This window comes from Frankliniella occidentalis, unplaced genomic scaffold (genome assembly GCF_000697945.3).
Source record: "Frankliniella occidentalis isolate FOCC.00 unplaced genomic scaffold, Focc_3.1 Scaffold544, whole genome shotgun sequence".
NCBI classification, from domain to species: Eukaryota; Metazoa; Arthropoda; class Insecta; order Thysanoptera; family Thripidae; genus Frankliniella; species Frankliniella occidentalis.
Window position 1 is genome coordinate 114,346 of NW_026267660.1, and position 23,001 is coordinate 137,346.

The 23,001-nt window shown below is 43.3% G+C and overlaps 6 protein-coding genes across 9 annotated transcripts in view; 3 read left to right on the forward strand and 3 right to left on the reverse strand.

The window, feature by feature from the left end:
- Positions 1-3,480: 3,480 nt before the first annotated feature.
- Positions 3,481-4,443, forward strand: LOC113218390 (uncharacterized; the record flags this gene model as incomplete). Its single annotated transcript, XM_052275218.1, has 3 exons — positions 3,481-3,708; positions 3,864-3,993; positions 4,068-4,443. Coding segments are annotated over 3 exons (444 nt in total), but the record flags the coding sequence as incomplete, so codon positions are not given.
- A 51-nt stretch (positions 4,444-4,494) lies between these two features.
- LOC113218385 (uncharacterized) lies at positions 4,495-12,931 on the reverse strand. Of its 3 annotated transcripts, XM_026438714.2 has the most exons (10): positions 12,485-12,931; positions 11,604-12,405; positions 10,953-11,524; positions 9,577-10,874; positions 8,901-9,490; positions 8,554-8,832; positions 7,522-8,466; positions 6,227-7,444; positions 5,902-5,951; positions 4,495-4,875 (listed from the first exon to the last, which is right to left on the reverse strand). In XM_026438714.2, the coding sequence occupies exons 1-8, from the start codon at positions 12,804-12,806 to the stop codon at positions 7,330-7,332; spliced, it is 4,923 nt and encodes a 1,640-aa protein (XP_026294499.1). In that variant the 5' UTR covers positions 12,807-12,931; the 3' UTR covers positions 4,495-4,875; positions 5,902-5,951; positions 6,227-7,329. The 3 variants fall into 3 exon arrangements, with proteins under 3 accessions (XP_026294499.1, XP_026294497.1, XP_026294498.1); XM_026438712.2 differs by having other exon boundaries at positions 9,577-11,524; XM_026438713.2 differs by having other exon boundaries at positions 4,495-7,444; positions 9,577-11,524.
- Positions 12,932-13,188: 257 nt separating this feature from the next.
- On the forward strand, positions 13,189-16,565 carry LOC113218387 (ATP synthase subunit beta, mitochondrial). Its single transcript, XM_026438717.2, has 9 exons — positions 13,189-13,380; positions 14,234-14,413; positions 14,494-14,628; positions 14,720-14,881; positions 14,949-15,133; positions 15,211-15,492; positions 15,565-15,777; positions 15,846-16,025; positions 16,109-16,565. The coding sequence occupies exons 1-9, from the start codon at positions 13,260-13,262 to the stop codon at positions 16,226-16,228; spliced, it is 1,578 nt and encodes a 525-aa protein (XP_026294502.1). The 5' UTR covers positions 13,189-13,259; the 3' UTR covers positions 16,229-16,565.
- Positions 16,566-16,654: 89 nt separating this feature from the next.
- Positions 16,655-17,763, reverse strand: LOC113218393 (signal peptidase complex subunit 1). Its single transcript, XM_026438727.2, has 4 exons — positions 17,585-17,763; positions 17,188-17,247; positions 16,997-17,083; positions 16,655-16,902 (listed from the first exon to the last, which is right to left on the reverse strand). The coding sequence occupies exons 1-4, from the start codon at positions 17,615-17,617 to the stop codon at positions 16,783-16,785; spliced, it is 300 nt and encodes a 99-aa protein (XP_026294512.1). The 5' UTR covers positions 17,618-17,763; the 3' UTR covers positions 16,655-16,782.
- Positions 17,764-17,810: 47 nt separating this feature from the next.
- On the forward strand, positions 17,811-21,225 carry LOC113218391 (prohibitin-2). 2 transcript variants are annotated; one of them, XM_026438725.2, is made up of 8 exons: positions 17,811-18,074; positions 18,445-18,565; positions 18,641-18,866; positions 18,953-19,078; positions 19,165-19,272; positions 19,396-19,473; positions 19,562-19,661; positions 20,844-21,225. In XM_026438725.2, exons 1-8 carry the CDS (start codon positions 17,945-17,947, stop codon positions 20,888-20,890), a joined length of 936 nt encoding a protein of 311 aa, XP_026294510.1. In that variant the 5' UTR covers positions 17,811-17,944; the 3' UTR covers positions 20,891-21,225. The 2 variants fall into 2 exon arrangements, with proteins under 2 accessions (XP_026294510.1, XP_026294507.1); XM_026438722.2 differs by lacking the exon at positions 20,844-21,225 and adding an exon at positions 20,374-20,818.
- A 1,306-nt stretch (positions 21,226-22,531) lies between these two features.
- The window catches only part of LOC127751532 (kelch-like protein 17), an 11,049-nt gene continuing 10,579 nt past the window's right edge, over positions 22,532-23,001 (reverse strand). Inside the window, exon 2 of the mRNA XM_052275219.1 lies at positions 22,532-22,599. Within this exon, the coding sequence (XP_052131179.1) occupies positions 22,532-22,599 (68 nt within the window). The remainder of the gene's footprint in view (positions 22,600-23,001) is intronic.

Sequence of the window (23,001 nt, forward strand, 5' to 3'; positions counted from 1 at the left end):
CCCCCCTCCCTCCCGCACCTACGTCTTCACGCGTTATAAGGTCCGGATCGCAAGGGGTCCGGTGGTCCGGTGTAGAACACCCTTGAATGTCAGCAGTGAGATTATAGAGTGCTCACCAGAGAGTGAGCATTCGCGTGAACACACACCGCGCGCGCCTGCGAGCTCCAGACTCATTCCGAAGAGCGCTCAAGGGGGGCTGCCCTATGAGTGCGACAAGGACGGAGCTATACGGAAGGTATAGGGGAGCGCTCTCTGCGCTCACTCACCGGTGGGCTCTCTAATCTCGCTGTTTTGCAGCACAACCTCCCTATCTTTCAGGTGGCTCACCAGCGAGACGACTGGAGGTGATTGCCCCCCCCCCCCCCCCGTGCCCGAGAGCCGTCAGCCGTCAGCCCTTATCCTAATTGCCGCGGCCCGCCGGGTGTCAGGCGGGAGGGCCCTAAAGGGCCTACAGCCTACAGGGCCCGCCCGTCCCCGCCCTGTCCCAGACCTAGGCCGTGCCCGAGGACTGACAGCAGGGCGAGGCTCCGGAGTGCCCCGCTCGGGCGGTCCTTGAGGTCGTCCTTTGGCGGCGGACGGAGCTGGAGCTGAGCTGACTGGGTGGGCGCGGGCGGGCCTTGCGCCCTGCCGCTCCCCACTGGACCTTGACCAGTCCAGCCCAGTCCAGGGGGACAGAGCGGGGACAGGCTCTCTCGGCGCTCTCTCCGCCGCCGCACGCACGCGTTACATTTGTTTTGCACCTCTTCCGAGTCGGCCTTGGATATGCGCAGCGCCCCGCCCCGCCCGGCTCGGTCGCCGCGCGCCCGTCGTGGAGGTCCTTGGTGTCCCAGGCGCGCCCCGCCCCGCGCCCGCCTCCTCCGGTGTGTTCCGGTCTGAGGAAAAAGGGTTAATGACCCGTTGGGAACACAATGCGGTGGGTAAAGGTGGGGGAGGGGTGTGTGTCCCCGTGCTGTCATCCGCCATGGCCGTGCTCTTGCCTCTGCCGCCGCCCCGCATCGCGACCCAAAACCAAAGACGCGCGCGGAGCCGCGTGCAGCTGGGCCCCCGCCGGCCCTATGGGCCCGGCCGGTCCACCAGAAAACCCGTTACTCCTCCCGCTTTCGACGTGGGCCTCCTGGGCGTGCCTGCGGCAGGCACACGTCCACGAAAACGGGGGGGACTTGGTCAGATCTCCGCCCCAGGTGTCCCGCGCCGAGCCCTCCGGGGCGGGGCCGTACGGCGAGGACATCCATTGATCGTTGTCGGAGATGTCGTGCCTTGTCTCCCCGACACAAAAACAAGAATGAACCGATGAGAAGGGGAGCCCCCCCCCCCCCCACGGCCCCTTCTCCCTTTCCTCGCCCGCCGCTTTGCTCCCTGTGACCCGATGGGGGAAGGAAGGAATCTCGGCCAGCGCTTCGGAAGGCTTCAGAACGACTACTCGTCATGCGACTGCGACCCCAGCCGCGCGCCCGGCCCAGGCTCGGTCGCGGTTCGTTGGGCGTGGCACAATCGTGAGGCGTTAACCCGTTTGTGATAACTCCGGCCGGGAGGGAGCGCCGCGGGTGGCCGAAAATTAAGGGGAATAAAGCGCGAAGGCGAATTAGCCAAGCGAACGCGCAGTGTCGTCAGGAGAACCGAGAACCACTCACCGCACAGCACGGCCGCACGCACTTCCCCCTGCTCACTATATGCGCCAAGGAGTGGGGAGTGAGAGGAAGGGGGCGGGAGGGAGTGTTTACGTCCTCGATGAGAGCTGTTCAATGAAGTGGCTGTGACGTTTCGCACGAAACGTTAACGCAAGCACCGGGAGGAAGGTGTTTGTTTGGCGGATCTAATTTTAGTGAGGAGCCGAAGTGTTTGAGAGTGCGTTTGCGTGGCTTGGCGCGGCGTTAAATGCATTGGGGGGGGGGGGGGCACTTCGGGTGCTGGCTGATGGTCCCTCGAGCCGTGCTGCTGGTCGGAGCGGATGCCCTCTCCGGCCTCCGAGACGAGGATCAGGACCTCCCGCCCCGCACATGCTGCCCTGCCACTCCTCCATCCACTCGCTGACAGCTGCCGGGCCGGTTTAGCGCGCCGCGCTCCCTTTGAGATCTCAGTCGAAATATCTAATTAAGCTCTCGCCGTGATTCAACCCCTTCGTCACTTCCTTCCCGTCGCCCCGCCCCGCCCCTCCGCCGCCGAGGAAGCTCTTCCGGTGTGGCGGTCTCCCGCTCGCTCCCTCTCTCGACAAGGGTCCCCATCACTTCTTTTATTTTAAAACAACACCCTTCCTAGCACGGGCGGCCCGGTTGCCACGCTGCTTCCCCTGTTTGGCTGCCGAACCAAAGCAACCCCGCTGCTTCTTGCAACCTTCGACGTGTTACCCCCCAAAACACTCCGTATTTCTTACCCCTTTCTCCATAATCTTGTGTCTTATTGAATTGATTTCTGTTGAGGAGGCCTGGGAGCCGGCGGTACAGGTGGCTGATTAACCCCGCTCACTTTTGTAGTTATGCTGTACCGCACGCACTAGTGCGGGCGGGTTGCCTACTCGATCGGCTCGTAAGGCGCCGTGGACATGGGCGATAGGCAAGCCCGCCCGCACTCGCGCGTGCGGTACTGCATAACTGCAGAAGTGAGCGGGGTTAATCAGCCACCTGGTATGTTTATTAAGAAGACCGTTTTTGAAGCGCCCTTGCTAGGGCAATTGGCAGGTGTGTAATTTTTATCCGAGGTGTGATTACGTCACCGCCCCCGGCCCCGCCCCCGGCCGCGCCACGCACGTGCGATGTATCCGGGGGCGGTGCACTTTATCCTGCCACCCGCCCGCGGCCGGGGCTCAAGTGTCGCCGGGGGCGGGGTGGGGGCGGGGCACCGGCGGCAGCCCTACGTATCTCGAGCAGGAAGCGATGACTTTTCGTCGACTCGAGCTTGAGCCTGCGATGAGGTTCCTTCCGCCCCACCCCCCTTCCCCTTCGGCCCCGGTCGCCCGGGACACGGTGATATCCTAGGATTGCCGCCCCGCTCGCGAGCGCATAGGCAACGCGCCCGCACGCCCGCATGCGGGTCGCCTACCCTGCACGAATGCGCGCACTGCCACTCCACTCTGTAATATGGCTTCAGAATACGATTTATTCCGTCTGGCAAAATCCCCTACCGGCCCCATTATGAACCTCGGCGCTGCGCCGCTCGCCCTGCCCGTCTTCAGCTTGTAACTCGAGTTTCTTTGCGCTTCCTCGCGCAAACAAACCCCGCGCAGGAGTTCCTTTGTTTGTCGGTCAATCGCGTCCGCCTCCGCAGCCGGCCGGGCCTTCCCCCCCTCCCCCAACTCCTAGCCCGCCGCCATCACCTGGCGAGGGTCGTGTGTGCAGAAGTGGCAACAAAAACCCCAAACTTTCTATGCTGCCCCCCTTCGGGTGTGTGGTGTGAGCAAGTGGATGATAAAGGGAAAAGAAGGGAAAGGGGGGGGGGGGGGTCTGCTGGCACGAGCCCCACTGCCGGTTCATCCGCGTGCGTTGATGGACAAAACGTGGTCGGGCTTTGCCGCTTTGCCGGTGCGGCTGGCGCTCGGCACGCGTATTGTTTAATAACGAGCCCGCCTCTGCTTCCTGCAGGAGCAACTGCCACCCCAGCATTTTGGCGGGCATGCGGAGGGAGTACGCCAGGCCGCAGTTCCTGCCCCTGGACGCCGAGCACGCCCACCACGACTTCATCTTCATGGGGTACTCCCAGGGCGCCGCCATGCACGTGAGTGATCTGGACCTTTCTGTGGTACTTCCCCTCTCGGGGACGAGGGGCGAGTTGACGTCGGACAGGTTGCCGCTACCCACCTGCCGGCGGTCTCTGCTCCTCCTCACCTTTAATGCACACTTCAATTAATTATCGTAATAATAACTTTTCAGCTGGATTACATCAGTCGACTGATGTGGCAAGCCCAGTTGAAGGGTCACAAAACCTGGATGTTGACTCCCCCTCCTGAGTGTGAGCATGTATGCTCTTCATTTTCTTTCCGCGCTGCTCCCGGGGATGTCGGTAAGGGCTCGCTATCCTTTCTTTTGAAAGTAGGGCCTCCTGGGTTTGTACTCCATCTCTGTTTTTTGTTCCAGTGCTTTTGGACACCCGCCAGTGGTACCATAAGACTCAAATCGATGAGAAGGAATTTAGTCTTACAGTTAGCTCAGAGTATGGTTAGTCAACTTTACTCTGGCTAAAAAAAAATAAATGAGTATTTCTTGTCAAATGTAAGTTACCGTAGTTAATAACAGTATTCTTTTACATGTGTAGACTTAAAACATTTTAAGCATTGTTGCTACTTTCAGAATCAAAATGTGACTCTGATTTTGTTTCATCTCCCATCAATGTACTTATTTTTTTGTGATATTTTATAATGTTATCAACATTATTTTACTAGAGTTGAACTCCTTATGTGGATGTATTTGTGCCATAGATTTCTCAATAAAACATTTGAAATGTCTAAGAAAACATTTATTTAGTGATCTGATAGGACAGGGGAGTGAAATTCATGCAGAAATGTAATTTTCAGTTTATTCCTTTATTGCCTTAATAATACAGTAATATTCATATGGAATCTGAGCAAATTCAACGCTACTTTTCACATGGTCTTATAATGGGGGCTACGTACCCTCGATCGAGATGAGTAGCAGATCTTCAAGCGTGTGGTATGTTCTGGTGGAGGCTTTCTGCTCACTACCAAATTTATGAAAGTCTACGACTGTGCGCCAGAGAACACTGTAGATCACATTCCTCTCTTCTTGCTTGAACTTGACACATGAGTTGTTTGGTAACTTCCCAGGATTTCTTAGTCTTCTTAAATAAACCAAATGTTTGTGTTAATGTCTTGATGTCAGCCTCTTCTTGCTGGTGTTCTGCCAGATGTAGCGCCGCAAAGAGACACTAATAATGTGAAAAGATTCAATACTCTTTAGATGAAAAACATAAACATACGCGCAAGATGCAAAACTTGCAAGTATTAACATTTCCATTTAAAGAGTAAAATGATCAGTGGTTCTCCCTATGCGATTCTGGTTAGTTCCGGTTACCACTCAACATTTCAACAAACTAGGTATCAATTAATGAAGACAGATAGTTTTGGGCTTCAGCTGACCATAAGAGAGCAAAATATAGGAAGAAGGCTGCTTTTGATATTACATGAAGACAATGCTTCATAATTTTATCTCCTCCCATACTTAAATTTAACAGTACTTATGTGTAATAAAAGGCACAGATCACTATCCTACTGCCGCACACAAACTTCTACAGTATTGATCTACTTTGCATACACTTGTTGTTACTGTATGCCTGTTAAAGCTTGTAGGATAGCACCTACTGCCTGTGGCTCTACAGTTTAGAGAAGTTTAGGTAGCTTTCACCTTAAGATAACTCCACAAACGCAAGTGTAACAGGTCACATTTGTTGGTAAGTAACAAGCAAAGACAAATGCAAACAAATGCTTTGACATTTTGTTAACCAAAACTGTTTGACCGTTACACAATTGAGTTTATGGATAAGGTACAATAGTATCACAGAAAGTAAATTGTAATGGGAAGAGAAAAAAAACTCTAAAGACTAAATTAGCAATGAGTAGCTGCACCAGAACCAACGGCGTAAGGGCACTTTAATGCTGTCAGCAGAACCCAACCAGTTTTTGATTTAAGATGCCAATACACCATGCTTATGCTGTACTTAGATGTTAAAAATTACATCCATGTATAAAGGGAGTTATCGGGCTTAAGATCTTAAGAGCGGTAATCCTAAGACTTAATTTGCTTCTTGAATTCAAAGAACTCAATTACTTCAATGAATCAACTGATCTAGATGCTAAGCAAAGCAAGATAGATAGAAAATAAAAGGACTTTGCAGGAAAGGAAAATTAGTATTGAAGGAAAGGGGTACAAGAAGATAAAACAAAATGCAGCTTACCTAGCAGAATCCTTTGATGATCTTCCCTGGAACGTATGGTCTATGATGAACTGTAACATAGAGGGTATAGGTAACACATTTGTTAGAGAAGAAAAATATACAATCCTAGTTTTAAAAGTCTGTGGGATCTGCAGGTATTATTCCACCCCTGCTGGAGAGAATTTTAATAAACACAAAATTGCAAGAAACCCTAGCAACTCAACAAAAAGACCATTGATTAACCTGTTTCAGCACCACTGCCACAAAAAAAGAAGAAAGCATTATTCTAATAAATATCAATGAGCCAATAAGGTCAAACATATGGTCAAATATTAATATTACTCACCACATGTACACGAAAGATCCATGAGAGTGATGCACAGCGTCCCTTCTGTTGCTGTCAGCTTAAAAGAAAATGTTGAGAAGAGGAAGAAAAAACTGAGAAACTCTATGGGCAAAATTGTGACTATTGGAAAGCATTGCATGAATTGCTTTGAAAGAAAATAATAACATGTATCACATGAAATGGTCATTATAAACAACATTATGGGTGGTCTAATAATAATAATAAAATATTAGAATGACATTATGGATAATTTTTTGATACCCCAAAAACTCTGGCAAGTAAAAACCTCCATTGTATATTACCAATGGATTAAGAAAATAAAATCAACACAATTTGACCACCAATGTGCAGTAGAATTAGCAAAGAAACATAGGTATTTAAAAATCCTAACAATTTTGAGATAACATAGGTATTCAAATTTTTGAAATAAATCTTAGCGTATTGCTTGTAGAAGGCACTGACAGCAGGAGTCGGTTCCTGCACGTGGAGATCAGGACCCTGACTAGAGGAAGAACAAATATTAAGCATTCTAGCTCTAAGTACACTACAAGGTAACAAAAATATTCCTTTCTTCTTTGTATAGATGCTAAATGATATAACAAGAACAAAGGGACTCATGCCCTGTATACCTAAGCCTAATTCATTTGTCTTTTTTATTTTGGTCAAATGAAGAAGTTACAAATTAAGGTACCAAATACAGATCAAAATGCTGATCAAAAATCATGAAAAAAATTAATGAAGGAAAAACTTAACATAGAAAACCATCAGGTACTCTCACAGAGAATCACAGCCAAACTTAAACATGGCTATGCAGGAATACCAATTTTGGCACTTTCGGCAGCACTAGGGTAACACTATACGAGAGCAATTCATTATATTTTAACAAATAATAACAAACTAGTATAAAAAAATAAGAGGGACCTCAACTCAAGGAGGTATAACTGTAATTTTCCTGAGAAAGTAGTCGGACTAGACACTTCACAAGAAAGTTGAATAAATAATATACCACATGACAAGCAAAATACATGCCCAACCCAACGATTTTTTACCTTTCCTTTTTCTTTGAACCACTTACAACTACATATGAAATCACTTTTTTTTTCTCATTGATGCTGATGCTTGTACAGGCACTCCAAGTCCTGACATTTTCCATTGAGATCATAGGGACAAAGAATGGCATATAAGTCTCCCTCTTTTGTTGTTTCTTTTTTAGTGCCGCTGAAAAGAAAGAGGTGAAAAGGAATTAGATAAAAAAACAAGCATGCTTTGCTACTGAATTAGAATTCAGAGTTTACCTGAAAACACTTAGACCACCCAAAGGAGATATATAGTTCTTCAGGACATTTTTGGAAGCTGTCTGTGCACTGGATATTATTTGATTTTGTGGTACATGTTTTGCCATGACTTGAGGAATAATGTGTTTGTCAGATAAGGATTCTCCACTGGTAGTTTTAGTTTCATCAAGTGCTGTCACAACTTTCATGTCTGAATCAATTTCATGAAATGAATAAGGTTCTGAAGATTCCCTTTCAGTAACTGGAGGGCTCAGGCTAGTGTCAGGACTCACTGACATGTCAATTACATCTGTATTACCACATATTTCTTTGCTCTTTTTTCCAGGCTCTTCACCGTCAGTTGAAATGTCCATGTCAGAATCGCCTTTAAATTGCAAGTCTTGATTTGCTACTCTTGAGCTGAAACCAAGCTGTTTCAATGATTTCTTTCCTTTTTTCTCTAAAAGACGTTTCTTCCCAGCACAATTCAGCACTGATTTTGCAGATCTAACTTTATTAAGAGCCAGACGACAACTCACAGCTCTTGACGTAATTGCAGAATTGAGTTGAGGCAAAGAATTTGTTGTTGTGGGACTGATCTCACTTGAAACGGCAGGTGGAGTTTCTGACTTTGAAACCATTGATGTTCCTTCAGTTTTACTAGACTCAATTTTGTTTTTGCTGGATAACACTAAAATTGACTGAGTTGGAGCATTTAATTTTCCCTGTTTGCAGATTTTTGTAGGAGATGAAGGCACAGATGAAGGTCCACTAGTTTTTACAACACCTTTATCCACCAATGAATTTTGTGAGTCTGAGAAAAGTTTGATGAGGCAACTCTCAGCCCGCTTTTCTAATGTGTGCTTTTTAGCCTGCTCTGTTGTTCTTCTTGTTGCAAGTTCTTGAGTTTTTTCATGAACTTGCTTAAGCTGAAGACGCATGGAGTCAGCTTTGTCCAAGGGAATCCTGTATGGTTAAATATATTACAAAAATGCTGTAAATGTTGACATTTTTTTTGTTTTTGATTAAAGAGTGATAGTAATAAAATTTTACCTGTAACTATCTCCATACAGCTGGTTTCCCAGTTGAGCACAGGTCTTGGATGCTTCAACACAAGAACGATGCCTTGTAGACAACACTCTCTGACGTTGAGCTACTTTTTGCACTAAAGAGGCAACAGTGCAGTTCTGGGCTTTCCAGCGCCCCGCTGCTAAGCACAGCTGATCAATAAGACTGGAAACTTCTGTTGCAGTGTGGGATTGAGCTTCCAAAGATTTATCTACTTGAGCAAGCAGTTTTGCTAGAGAGGATAGTTCCTTTAACACATGTGACCTGCAACAAACAAACTGGATTGAACACAATGAAACAAAAACAGATAAGCACAACTTGAAAATAAATACCTTTCTGTTACTAGAGTTGACTGAAGACTAAAAAGGCCTTCTTTGTTTCTGGGTACTTCAGCAGCCACAAAGTTATTAGGTTTTAACTGAGAGGGTGGCAAACATCCTTTGATATCACTTTTAGCATTGGTATCAATGGCACCTTTTGAGCTCAATCCATTTACTGAAGCTGTACTGCTTTTTTGAGCCAAGTTATTAATATTATTTAATTTGACAATTTTGGATGTCAGGGGGGCAGGGGCAGTTACTGCTTGCTTTTGAGTTACAGTCGAGGTACTGATGATGGGTACTTTAGAAATCTTTGCCTTAACATGAGTGTCACTCTTTAACAAATCTGTTTTAGCACTAGAAGCAGCTAACGGGACATTTGATGATTTAGAGGAAGGCAAAGCTGTGACTTTTGGAGTAACAGTGGCTTGTTTAGAACTATTAAGGCTGGAGGCTACTTTAACTTGAGTGCCTTTGGAGACACTCACTAAGGTCTGCTTTTGCTGCCTTGTGGAGATTTCACGCTGCTTTTCCAACTGAGCAATTTGTTGCTTGAGGCGCCGATATTCCTCTTGCTGTGACACTGGCAAGTGCTTCACGGCCTGTAATGAATGGAAAAATGGAGTAAGACAAAAATGAGTAATTGATGTGCACAGTACCTTTTTTATGCAAACCAAAGTAAACTTACCACAGGAGTACTAGTAGAGGTTGATGATAAATTACCAGCTCTGGATTCATGTGAATTGCGGACGCCCTTTAAAAACCGCTCTACACTATTTTCTAGATCTGCCAAATTTTCTGCAAAAGGCTTCTTGGGATTTCTCTCCTTCACGGCTTGTTTTGTATTTAGATTACTTTTCAGAGGCACCTTAGCCCCAGAGATGGGCAGGCCCTTAATGCTAGGGTTGACTTCCAATTCTTTCAGATGCAAAATCCACTTTTCTTTGTTTTTGGCACACTTTCGTCCTAAAGCTTCAGCCTCAGAATAGTCTTCATTGCTATCAGAATCTTCACCCAAATGAATAATGAATCTTTTTTCCTCCGACATTTGAGATGAAATCCCAGTGTGGTGAGGTTTTGCCTTAGATTGTTCTGGCAGAAGATGGGATGGTTTTAATTTAGTTGGTTCTATCAATTTCTGACTAGGTTTTGATTTAATTGGTACTACTAATTTTTGAGTAGATTTTGGTTTCAATGGTTCTACCAATTTTGGAGTAGATTTTAGTTTTGATGGGTCTAACAAATTAAGATTAGATTTTGGTTTAGATTGTTCTACCAATGAGAGAGGTTTCTTTTGAGCAGCTTCGACCAGTAGTGGCCGACATGGTTCTGATGCAGAGTTAGCTGGTTTCTTAACAGATTTATCTGGGTTAACATTCTTTCTAGGGTGAAGTAGAATTAAATTACTCCTATTTGGAACAGCATCTGGTAGCACATTCTTCTTACTTGGTGGAGCTTCCACAGTTTTAGCCTGCTTAGCTTCCATCATTTTGGCTCTCTTGTTGGCCAAATTAAAAAGCAACCGTTGTCGAAGCATTTTTTCCTCTTCTTCTAAAGGAGTTTCTTTGCTTTGTTCAGCGTATGATGGTACAGTTTGGGAATTTTCTTCATAGCTTTCCACTGTCTTCAATTGTTTTTCAGGTTTGGATTGCTTATCACAACTCGATGCTGGAAGATCATTCAACACTCTTTCCTCCTTTTCCTCAAGAACTGGAACAATTTCTTTCAGTTCAGTATTACCAGAGCAGTTTGATTGGGACTCAAACTTTTCCTCCTCATTAGCCACAAGTAACTCAGCAGTGAGATTTTCAGCTTGAGAGCTACTTTCTTGTACTAATGGTGCCTCTGCCTCTAAATGTTTCACCACTGGATCAGAGTGCAATAATAATGGGGAAACTTCCTCACAAACTAAAATTGGCATATCTTTCTGCATATCAGTTGGGCTACCTTCAGATTGGTCAAGCGTATGAGGTTGGTAGAAAGGATCTACAAGACAAACATTTCCTGGTTGATCCAATTGCGTTGAATGAGGAGGTAGTAAGGTGGATGAGTCTTCAGACATACCTGACAAAAGTTCTCTGAAATAAGCTGGCAATGGAGGAGCCGACATCTCAGTACTAGGAATATGGTCCATATAACACCCAGCATAATTGTTATCAATACTGATGCCTTGCAAAGGAGTCTCATAAGTTGGGTCAGGAAAATAGAGGTCAAAGTCTGGAGGAGGAGGAGGGGGAAGAAGTTCTTGCAGAGATCGCTCAAGGATAGGGGATCCCGTTGGATCAGACGGTGAATAGCAGTCAGGGTATGGATCATCAGAAGGAGAATAGCAATCTGGAATAGGATCAGAGGGGGAATAGTGGGACATGGAATGTAGAGAGGTCTCATCCTCATCATCAGTTTCAGCAAGTTCCATGTCTACTGGAGTAATAACTTCATCTGGCGAAGCTGGTGAAAAGGGCAAAGGAATGTCCTCAAGCGGAAAAAGGGGATCTTCCTTACTTGTTCTACTAGTAACTGGTAGTTTTTTACGAGTTTTGAATTTCTTCATAAAGGCAGTTTTTAAGGCAGCTAACCGTAACTCTAATACATCCCCATCATCAGGAGGGGGAGTTGGTTCCTGTTGTTCCTGTTTCCTGTCATGACATTTAAATAAATTAGTAGAGTCTTGACATGCATAGCAATAACCGTACTTGCAAAGAAAAAATAACTTACTTAGATTGAAGAGCTAGAAGACGAAGGTGTCCAATATCATCATCATTGTCATCAGAGTTATTGCGTAACAAACTATCAGGATTTATGTCGAAAGCAGCATTTGATTTCTCGGTCGGACGCTCGCAACCTGGCACCGTTGTATCTAGGGGTGTATGAGCCCGTGCACTGATGGCTCCATCTTCACTATCTGTCAGTGTTACTACTTCAGGATCTGGTTTTATGACAGGAGTTATTTCTTCAATTATTTCATCAGTTTGAGTACTTTCACTAAGCAACTGCTTACATGAATCTTCAGGTTTTGATGAATTGACAGAACTACTTCTACTTTCATTACCCACATCACCAGAACTTTGAACACTTTCATTCTTTGAGGGCATTTCATCATGTAGAGCTGGCATAGCTCCCATATTAAAAAGTCTTTGCCTCAAACTACTAGATTCTGAATGATTTTCAGATGATTCCAAGGCTATTAGCCTTGTTTCTTTGGCAACAGAATGTAGGACTTTGATCAAAGGACATTTGGTTGAATGATGGGATTGGCGTGACCGACGTTTTGCAGGAATGTAAGAAGACTCTGGACTAGAGCTGGCTCGCCTCTTCGCTCTATCATGCCTATGTCTCCGAAGCGGCCTGTGATGAGAATTTCTATCTGAAGATCGCTCTTCACTGTCAATACTACTACAGCTAGAATCTCGAGTGGGAGACTTGTCCTTGAAGTCTGCAAGGGTCCTGTCATGACTTCCTTTTCGATGAACTGGAGACTTGTGGCGAACATGGCGGTTTTCTTTGCCTTGGGTCAATCCTGAATTAATATAATACGGCATGATTTAGTGGTTCAAGAATAGAAGGGCTCATGGGGATAAAATATAAGGAATACAAACCTGATCTACATTGTTTAGTTTTAGTGCGAGTATAACTATCAGTTCCATGGAGGGAGGGGCTTATAATATACGGACTTTTGGATCCGCCGGACGGTCTTCTTAATCTCGTTGTGCGAGCTCTACGGAGCTCGAAATTTCTTATGTCTCGCTCATAACTTTCTTTTCTGCTAGGGGCGGGATAAACATCGAGACTTGCGCTCGTTGTACTGCTGTGTTGAGGACTACTACCTTCTACCAAAATTATGTCATCTTCGTCATCTTCAATTTCACCTTCTTCAGGCCCTTCATCGTCCTCAGCAACTTGCACTACGGGTAGAGACATTGCACCATAACTTTCTACCAATTTCAGTAACCTTAAAAATTCACCTTAACAATAAATCTTGTATGCAATCTGCAATCACACATGTTAAGTGACCATTAATCAGCACTCTTTTGTTTGTTGCTCTTTGACTTGGCTGCTAACTTCTTCCCCTCTTTTCAGCCAGTGTCCTTACAAAATGGTCGATGTTTTGATTGGATTGCCAGTAAGTTTTGAACTTGCCCAAAAGAAAACAATGCTCTTGTCAGTTGAACATCTTAAATGCTTTTTCCTGCAAAATAAATGTCTTAGAGCTTCTTTCATCATATTTTAGTAACGGCACATTGGTCGAAACTGACCACCGGACACCGGACGACGTGGACGATTTCTGAAACAACTCGCAGTTGAGCAAATGATCACGTGACTCTCGGATCTTCTTCACTTTTAGTCACAGTCCCCACCCCTCTACAGTCGGCCATGATGTTGAGTGCGGTTTCTCGAGCTACTGCTGGAGCTCTTAGGGTGGTAAAACCCGCCCTAAACCCTCAGCTTGTCCAAAATGAGGTCGCCAAAGTCGTTGGGGCTGTGGCTGTCAACCGTAAGTAAAAAATTTCGCCCTGTAACTTATTCCTTGAGCTCCAGAACCGTATGCTCTTGAAGTGCCCCCTGGCACCCGTGCCCTGGAACCTTGCCGTGCACCGGGCGAAAGGATTGATGTCCTTTCCTCAATCAATGGCACATTCCGGTGCAAATTTTGTCGTTTTCTTACTCAATTTTACCGCCTTTCCGGTTCTAGTACGATAATGTATCGTGGTAGTTTGTAAATCTGTCCTGCCTCTCAGACGACGGCACTTGTTCTCTGACCGTTTCGTGAAGGGCTTCTGCTAGACCTAGGCCTAGTCAAGGTAATGAAGTTCACAACCACGTATTTATCTACCTGTTTCGGAGTTTTTAACCCATCAAAGAACCAATCATCCTTGAATTTTCGATTGAACTGTCAGTTGAAGACATTCTTGGTTACTTGAAATTTATTCCATCGGGTTTCTCTATCGAGAGGTCACAGGGGTTCGCGCCCGGGAGAGCTTGCGGCCCGTTTGATCTTGGTTAGATGCCGAGAATGTAGTCAATGTGACTCTCAGTGATTTGTCAGCATTTGGTTGGTTTTTCTGTATTTTAGTACTGAAAACTTGATCCTGTGGATTTTCTTAGTGTTCCATCAGTTATAGAATCCTCTTGAAATGTAACAACCTTACCTTTAATAAAGCTGCACTACACATGGTTTAACACCCATCTTCTTCTGCTAATGTCTTTTGAAGAAATTGAGTTTACCATTCATTTGATTGGCTTGAGCCCTTTTAAGGTCATTCATTCATTTTTTGTAATTGGGTTAGTCTAACTTATCGCTTACTTTTGGCTTTCTATTGATGAACATTCTTTGTTTGTTAATGTAGAGAAAACCAACTATGCCACCGCTGCCGCTGCCAAGGGCAAGGTTGCTAAGGGCAAGGTTGTGGCAGTCATCGGTGCCGTTGTAGACGTGCAGTTCGATGAAGAGCTGCCCTCCATTCTCAATGCCCTTGAGGTTCAGAACAGATCACCCAGGCTGGTTCTGGAGGTAGCCCAACATCTTGGTAAGTAGCTGGAGGAATGAACGTGCCCTTCTTACAGGATTTATTTCAATGCCATATTAATTACTTATGTGGTGTCATAGGTGAGAATGTAGTCCGTACCATTGCTATGGATGGTACAGAGGGTTTGGTGCGTGGACAGGAAGTGCTGGACTCCGGCAACCCTATCATGATCCCTGTTGGCGCTGAGTGCTTAGGCAGAATCATCAATGTCATTGGTATGTATGAACTTCCTGGCTTGCTTCCTGGCCTGGTATTTAAACATTTGTCCTTATCTGAATTTCTAACCTTTTTACTCATCTGATTCAGGTGAGCCCATCGATGAGCGTGGCCCTGTTGGATCCAAACACTTTGCTGCCATCCATGCTGAGGCTCCTGAGTTTGTTGACATGAGTGTAGAACAGGAAATTCTTGTTACTGGTATCAAAGTTGTAGATCTTCTTGCTCCTTATGCCAAGGGTGGAAAGATTGGTATGTACTCTGAACTAAGTGTAGTTTTCACCCTAAGAGATTAAATCTAAAAGAATTGAATTATTAGGTCTCTTCGGTGGTGCTGGTGTCGGCAAGACTGTATTGATTATGGAACTTATTAACAACATTGCCAAGGCTCACGGTGGTTACTCAGTGTTTGCTGGTGTGGGTGAGCGTACCCGTGAGGGTAATGACTTGTACCATGAAATGATTGAAACTGGTGTCATCTCCCTCAAGGACAAGTCCTCCAAGGTAATGTTCAAATTTCGAACTTTTACAGAAATTTTTAGACACTGAGAACATCTTGGGCTAATTTGTTGGTCTTGCAGGTCGCACTTGTGTACGGTCAGATGAACGAGCCCCCAGGCGCCCGTGCCCGTGTTGCTTTGACTGGTCTTACTGTTGCTGAGTACTTCCGTGATCAGGAGGGCCAGGATGTGCTTCTGTTCATTGACAACATCTTCAGATTCACTCAGGCCGGTTCTGAGGTATCTGCCCTCCTGGGTCGTATCCCCTCTGCCGTAGGTTACCAGCCTACCCTTGCCACTGACATGGGTAGCATGCAGGAAAGAATTACCACCACCAAGAAGGGTTCCATCACTTCAGTACAGGTATATTCTTTACTTTCTGCTGTTGGTCATCAAGGTGTTTCAAATTTTTGTAATCAATCAATTTTCTTTAAGGCTATCTATGTGCCTGCTGATGACTTGACTGATCCCGCCCCTGCCACCACCTTCGCTCACTTGGACGCCACCACTGTCTTGTCCCGTGCCATCGCCGAGCTGGGTATCTACCCTGCTGTGGACCCTCTTGATTCTACCTCTCGTATTATGGACCCCAACGTCATTGGTGCTGAGCATTACAACGTTGCTCGTGGTGTGCAGAAGATCCTCCAGGTATGCCTTGTTCCAATTCCTCAGACTTAAGCATTATTGCTCAGTACTAATTTTTTCTTCCCCTTTAGGATTACAAGTCCCTCCAGGATATCATTGCTATTTTGGGTATGGATGAATTGTCTGAGGAAGATAAGCTGACTGTTGCCCGTGCCCGTAAGATCCAGAGGTTCCTGTCCCAGCCTTTCCAAGTGGCTGAGGTCTTCACTGGTCATGCTGGCAAACTTGTGCCCCTCACAGAGACCATTAAGGTATTTACAAAAAATAAAAGCAATCTATTGTGGAACGTGTATTAAGCATACATCTGGAACTAACACTTTTTTCTGACTTGCAGGGCTTCCAGCAGATCCTTGGTGGTCAGTGGGATCACTTACCTGAGGTAGCCTTCTACATGGTTGGTCCTATTGAGGAGGTTGCTGAGAAGGCAGAGAGGTTGGCAGCTGAAGCTAAATAAATGCTCCTGTGATGTATTAATTAAATGAACATTTCCTGTGCACTAGCGGCTATGTATCGCTGACCTAGTATGGCTGGTAATAGTAGACCTGTTCAGATGGGCCTGAGCCTTTCCGCTAAAATTTTACACTTCTTGATCAACAGTACAAAAAAATATTTTGTTGGTCATTTTTAATGATCCAGTGGTTGCAGGACATGGTGCAGCCATTCCAACATGTTGTGGAGGTATGGTGTGACCCATTATAATAATGGGGTAAACATGATTCTCACTGCTCCAACATACCTCTTGTAAATAAGTGACTATTTGTAATGAATGAATAAAACCTCCACAAATCTTACTTTCTAACTGGTTTTTGATCCTCAACTACAACTGCTCCTCTTGCTCAATCCAAACTGCTGGGCATTTCTCAGAAGAAAAAAATTCTAATAGTTATAGCAAACTTTATTGCAAAAAAAGTGGAATAATTTCAAAAGCAAATCTGAATCTTCAAATTTAATAGTGATCAGAAAACCTTAAATTGACAATGGAATGGTAGTGATGGAAAGACAGTAAAGCTATTTCTTCTTCTTCGACTTGGGTGATTGTGTTTCAGCTCCATCTTCTCTCGGTGAAGGTCGTGGTTTCTGCCAGTTCAGTGGCTTCCTTCTGTACATAGGCCAGGGTGGTATGGTTAACTGGAAAGACAAATTAAGCATGAGTAACACTTGAGCATTGCATACATGTTGCCCACAAAAAGGACAATGAATAAATCAACTGGGCTCTGCTTACAATTGATGCAAGTAGAAATCCTGCTCCTAACACATAGACAGTTGCGGAAAACTGTTGGATGTAGTATCCCCAAACAAGTCCAACAACCTAGAGATTAAGATATTAAGATAAAGGCAGGTGTATTTCAAATACAAGGGTTTTTCAGTGACATACAGCCAAGATAAATGTTTCGACATAAATGCCTTACTTACCCCAAAGAGGGTAATGATCATTCTAGAGAGTTTTTCAGACCGACCCTGCCCTTTGTAGTCCTGTATGACAGAATAAAAAAATAATAATTAAGTTTCAAAGCTAAAAAGCATTCACAAAAGGAAGATTTCTTTTTTAAGAACTAGTGTAAAGAAGACCATCTTGTAAAGATGACAGATGTGCAACATAGGAGGATATGACGGTTAATCTATTAGAGATGAAAGCGATAAGAAAAGTGAAGAGTTGAAAATATATGAGATAAAATGTTGCTCCACCGATGATCAATACCAGATAAATTCATTAGGGATTATTCATTTTAAAATATGTAAGGAAGAGCACAACGACAAATGCGGTTATGGTGCGCCACCAATCTTCAAAAATGAGGTCTAGAATTCTTACCATATGAGTTGGAATATTGGAAAAGAAATCCATTTTGATATTTATCAAATTTGACAGCCAGTAATGGAACGTTACACGATATAATGACGTAAATGTGCCACGTATATTTCGGCGTTTCTTTTCTCTGTTTACAACTACCAACCAGCAGACGTTTTGTATCTGCAAATAACGTCTCTTTCGAACCCTCGTTTCTCTGCGATTCTCGACTCTCCACCCCAAGATCGAACTCATCGATCGAGTTCAGCTCAGCTCCAAGTTCATAAAGTCCTGTCCTCGTGTGTGCATTTTACCAAGTGTTACATCAGGTTATTTGTGTTTAATAGGTTCTCTCCATCCCCAAATTGTTTGTCTCCTTGAAACATGGCGCAATTCAACGTGAATGACTTGCTCGGTCGCTTGGGCAAGACACCGAAAGGAGTAAATACTGGTATTACACTACTTGCTATGGCTGGAGCTTCTGCCTACGGAGTCAGCCAGTCAATGTTCACCGGTAAGTGTGAATGAGAGGGATTATTGTTTGAATGGCACCCTCTTTCCCATTGAAATTTAGATTGTCGTAACATCAACATTCCCCCATTACTTCTCTTGTCTCCCACTCGCTAACTTTAGTCCGAAATTACTGTACTTAAAAATTCGGACACGCTCGTACAGTATATCCATGAGAGCAAGCTACCGATTTTTTTCTTTTTACTTTTCCTTGTTGTTCAGAAAGCCATATATCTGTTATTTCTGTCTTTCATGAATGAATTAATTGCCTCACTTACCTGTCCTTTGAACTAATGAAGCATTTGCCCTTTTTTTTTCTGTTTTGAAGGTTAAGTTATACTATGTATTAATATTTGTTTGCTTTTCTGTTACAGTGGATGGTGGTCACAGAGCCATTATTTTCAGTAGATTGAGTGGTGTCCAGAAAGAGGTGTACGCTGAAGGATTACATTTTAGACTTCCTTGGTTCCAATACCCAGTCATCTACGATATCCGGTTAGGATTATGCAATCACAAAATCACAATAATGTCAGCTGTATTTCGTATTTCATAGTGTAACTTTAATTCTAGGTCTCGACCAAGGAAAATTTCCTCCCCTACTGGCTCAAAAGATTTGCAAATGGTTAACATTTCTTTAAGAGTTCTCTCAAGACCTGATGCCGCTAGCCTACCTGTTATGTATCGGCAGTTAGGTTTGGATTATGATGAGAAAGTTTTGCCTTCAATTTGTAATGAAGTACTTAAATCGGTCGTAGCCAAATTCAATGCCTCTCAGCTGATTACTCAGAGGCAGCAGGTAAGTTCTATCAGTGAAAGGTATATCAAAATTAAACCATTTTTTAAATTGCATCCTTCTTTCATACTATTTGATCTTTGCTTCAGGTTTCTTTACTTGTCAGGCGAGAACTTGTTGAGCGAGCCAAGGACTTCAACATAATTCTTGATGATGTTTCCATTACAGAACTCAGTTTTGGCAAAGAATACACAGCTGCAGTTGAATCTAAACAGGTTTGTTTCCTTCATCTGATCCTAGAATGGAGTACTTCTAAGCTAAGAAAAGTTGTTTGTAAACTTTTTATATTTTTGTCATTCAGGTTGCCCAACAAGAAGCTCAGAGAGCAGCATTTGTTGTTCAGCGTGCCATTCAGGAGAAACAACAGAAGATTGTCCAGGCTGAGGGAGAAGCTGAAGCTGCCAAATTGATATCCTTTTCTGCTTATATTTATTTGCAAAGTATTAGTCTTTGGTAGATTCAAATTATTCACTAAGTTTTTAAAAGTTGTTGTGATTGTTTATTCTTTATATTTTCCTTAACTCCTCCATACTTGGGTCAGGCTATTGGTATGAACCCAGGTTTCCTTAAGCTGCGTAAAATCCGCGCTGCACAAACTATTGCTAAAACTGTAAGACCATAGCTTTTGATGGTTTTTGATGGTTAGTCTTTGTCTCCAATTTATTCCTTAATTGAAATTTTTGTTTGTTTCTCTCCAGATGGCCAATTCTCAAAACAGGGTGTTCTTAAGTGGATCCAACCTGATGATGAACATTGGTGATCCTGCATTTGATGAGGCCAGCGAGAAGCTTCTCAAAAGTAAGAAGTAACTGTAGAAGTATATTTTAATGGCTTCTTTGATTTTCTTTTGCATGAGTTGTGTAGTGTTATTGTAATTGTAATTTTATATCTATTGTTAATTTTCACTGAAGTTAAATGGTGGGTTTTCTGGTCATTTTCATTGCACATTTTAAAATAGTGATGACTTTTGTAATGCCTGTCGTGCAGTATTTTTCTATCTAAACCTCTGTATCAAATTTATTCAAGGTGTAATTTTCTGTATTTTCTAATCTATCTTAATTTGTTTTAAAGTTGCTGCATTTATGAACCAGAGCCCCCTTGTCCTCTTGCATTTTTCTGTCGTTGAGTACATTACATAATTTTCACAAATACATTCGCAATGTGCAGGAATTTTGTACATGGTGCTCTTTACTTGCTATTAAAAGCTGTAACGTCGGTATAAGTACAATAAATAGTCCCTTGTCCAGCTTGGAGTTTTATTTTCAGTTATCATAATATTCTACACTTTATGCAGTAGTAGTTGGGGTGCTTCTCTTTAATGAATGGAATGAATCTTCAGCTCTTTGTACATTCTAATTATTTTTATACTGATAAAATCAACATATTCTGCAAAACAGACCACATGACAAGTCAAACTAGCTCATACATACAAATTGCAATATGATAGTCTCTCTTTTAAATGTGGTTTGTGGCAGTTGAAACCGAGCTGACCTACTGGTTTCGGTTACAGGCGCTACTCTCGGGGGGCGCGGGGCTACTGTAGAGGGAGTCGTGAGCCAATCTGCAGCCACAGCAGCCGAAATTTTGGTGCGACCGACTCAATAAATCTGAGATAAAAGGATCTGTCAAGTTGCAATTTGTTGAGCTACTTTGTCGGGCCATGTCAGACACACACCAAAATGACTGAAGAAAGATTTGTGAAAAAGCTTGGAATTTCTTTTGGAAATCTTTGAACTTTGCGGCTTATGAACTCTATGCATGATGTACTTCAAATTAGGAATTGATCTCTTGTTTGTGTAAACCAGTTTTTAATTTTTACCCATATGTAATGCTCTTGCATTTGTAATGTCAATAGGTATAGTAGTGTCTTATATTTTCATGTTTCTGAAAAATCTGTATCAGTCAGATTTTTGTTATGCTTGTAGAGTAGTTTGGAGTCCAAATTGAATCTAATTTTTGTTCTCCTTTCTGTTTTGCAAGCTCATGGAGGAGTATTTTCAGGTGACAGGTTGGTGAATACCAGTTAACAATTTCCTTCAAACTTTCTTGAATCCCGGAGTAATCTGACACAAACAAAATATCCTACAATTTCGATCTCCGATGAGTAAAGCGCATGCACTCAATTCAGTTGGCTACTGCCCTACCAGGGCTTCAGTACAAAACTTCTAATTTTTTGTTACAGTAGTCATCTCAACCATTTTCTATTTGGTTGTATTAGCTGTAAACCTTGTGTATGATTTTTGTTTGTACAAAGTTTATCTTTGTCAGGCGTCTTACTGAAGTTTAGCCCTAAATAATAGGGGAACTAAAAGCTAGGTATAAGCATTTGCTTCTTCATCAATAAAGGCAAGCTTAGTTACTATTTTGATCTTTTATTATACTCCTTTTATTGTGTTTAGTTACACAAAACTGTGATTAAGTTCATATCAATTTCATTCTATTTTCTCAGTATCCAATATCAGGGTATTGGCTGCCAATTTGGGTTCTGTTACAGTTTTCATGTATCCGGCTATAGAGAAAATAAGTTGCTCTATTGCAAGCTGCTGTCATAAGTAAAACACTGCCGCATGTTCATAAAATGATGTGCCCAGCACCATCGGGTGGCATAGTTTTTTCAAGGAAGTATTACTCTAAGTGAAATACATCAAGCTCACTTCCTCACCATTTTATGCTGTAGTTTGCTCCCACTTACTTTATTATTAAGTGCATTTCACTGCTTCCTACTAAAATTGCAAAGATGGTGCTAATGACATCTTGTTGCATAAAATAACAGAATTACAGAATTTGTTCAAAGACATTATCTCTTGAAGTAATTGCTACAAAACTTAAAATTATTGACTGCCAGAACACTCGTATACTAATATACACTTACATTTAGTATCACTACTCACATAGCTTAAGAATCTACACCACAGCATGCTTTAATTGTTATAATTGTTTCTCAACAGCGTTTTCCTCACACATCATAGGAATGATAGCTTGTGCCATTATGTATGGGAATTAAGCTGGCGAGCATTTAAATTCATCAGTCTTGTACCAAATGATAATGAGGCTAAAGGGTGTGCACTCAATATGTCACGTTAGTCTCAACCTTTTGTACCTTCCTAGTAAGGAAGTTTCTATTAAAATGAAAATCAGCAGGTCATATAGTATGCTTACCCATTACTTCAATCTCAATTTCAGTAAGAAATACCATTTATAATAGATAAAGAAACAAGGATAACAAAAGATATTGTTATACTCTGTGACAAATATGGCAATATAAAGGAAGCCTCTAACATTTCAACATTGTTATCAAAGTTAAACATGGATGAAAAAAAATAAAAGCTCATTCGTTGCTATAATTCCCACTCATTCTATCAGGAGGATCTCCATAAATCAAGAACTTCATTGATTACCAAGGAAATGTAAGTGAAATTTCAAAATTAAAAACTGCTCACTTTACACAGAGTGTGGTTGGCTGCTCCATTCAATTACGTCTGAAAAACTTTATCACAGATCTTTTATTTAACAAAGAATGGAAACATTCACCATATATTTTTCTCAAAACATATGATTTAAATTTGAGTCACCATTAAAAAATCTTTAAATAGAAGCAATAGTAGTTTAATTGCCTGTATATATGGGAGAAAGTCTTCCACATGGCAGTGAAATTGATAAAAATCACCTTATTGAGCTAAGGCTTTCATAACTGATGGTAACGTTTTGTGCAGACCGCAGGACACAGAGAGCATGCCTGATGTCAGTCATGCAGTCAGTGTCATTATTGTTTTAATGTGACTAAATTTAAATTATAGACTAACTCATCTACTCCAACATGTGCTGGTTCAGGGATGTTGATGATGGGGAAAGGGGGGTCCTTTACTAAGGACTCATAGTCCTCTCCAGGGCAGGGGCAAGTTGGGGGAGGGGGAGGGGGGTGACGGTGAAGCCCCGCCGTCGAACGGCTCCCCCTTCCTTGCACTCCATGCAGCCCCAGAGGGAAGTTCCGAGCGTCACTGCCCTGTGACTTTTCCATTCTCCAAGAGAGACGTCCCGTTCGTCGTGCTCGGAGAAGGTGTATTCACTTAAACACGGTCCGCGAAGCCGCCGCCACCGCCGCGGGCTGGCTCTGAAAGTCGACCCAAAGAAGTCTTTT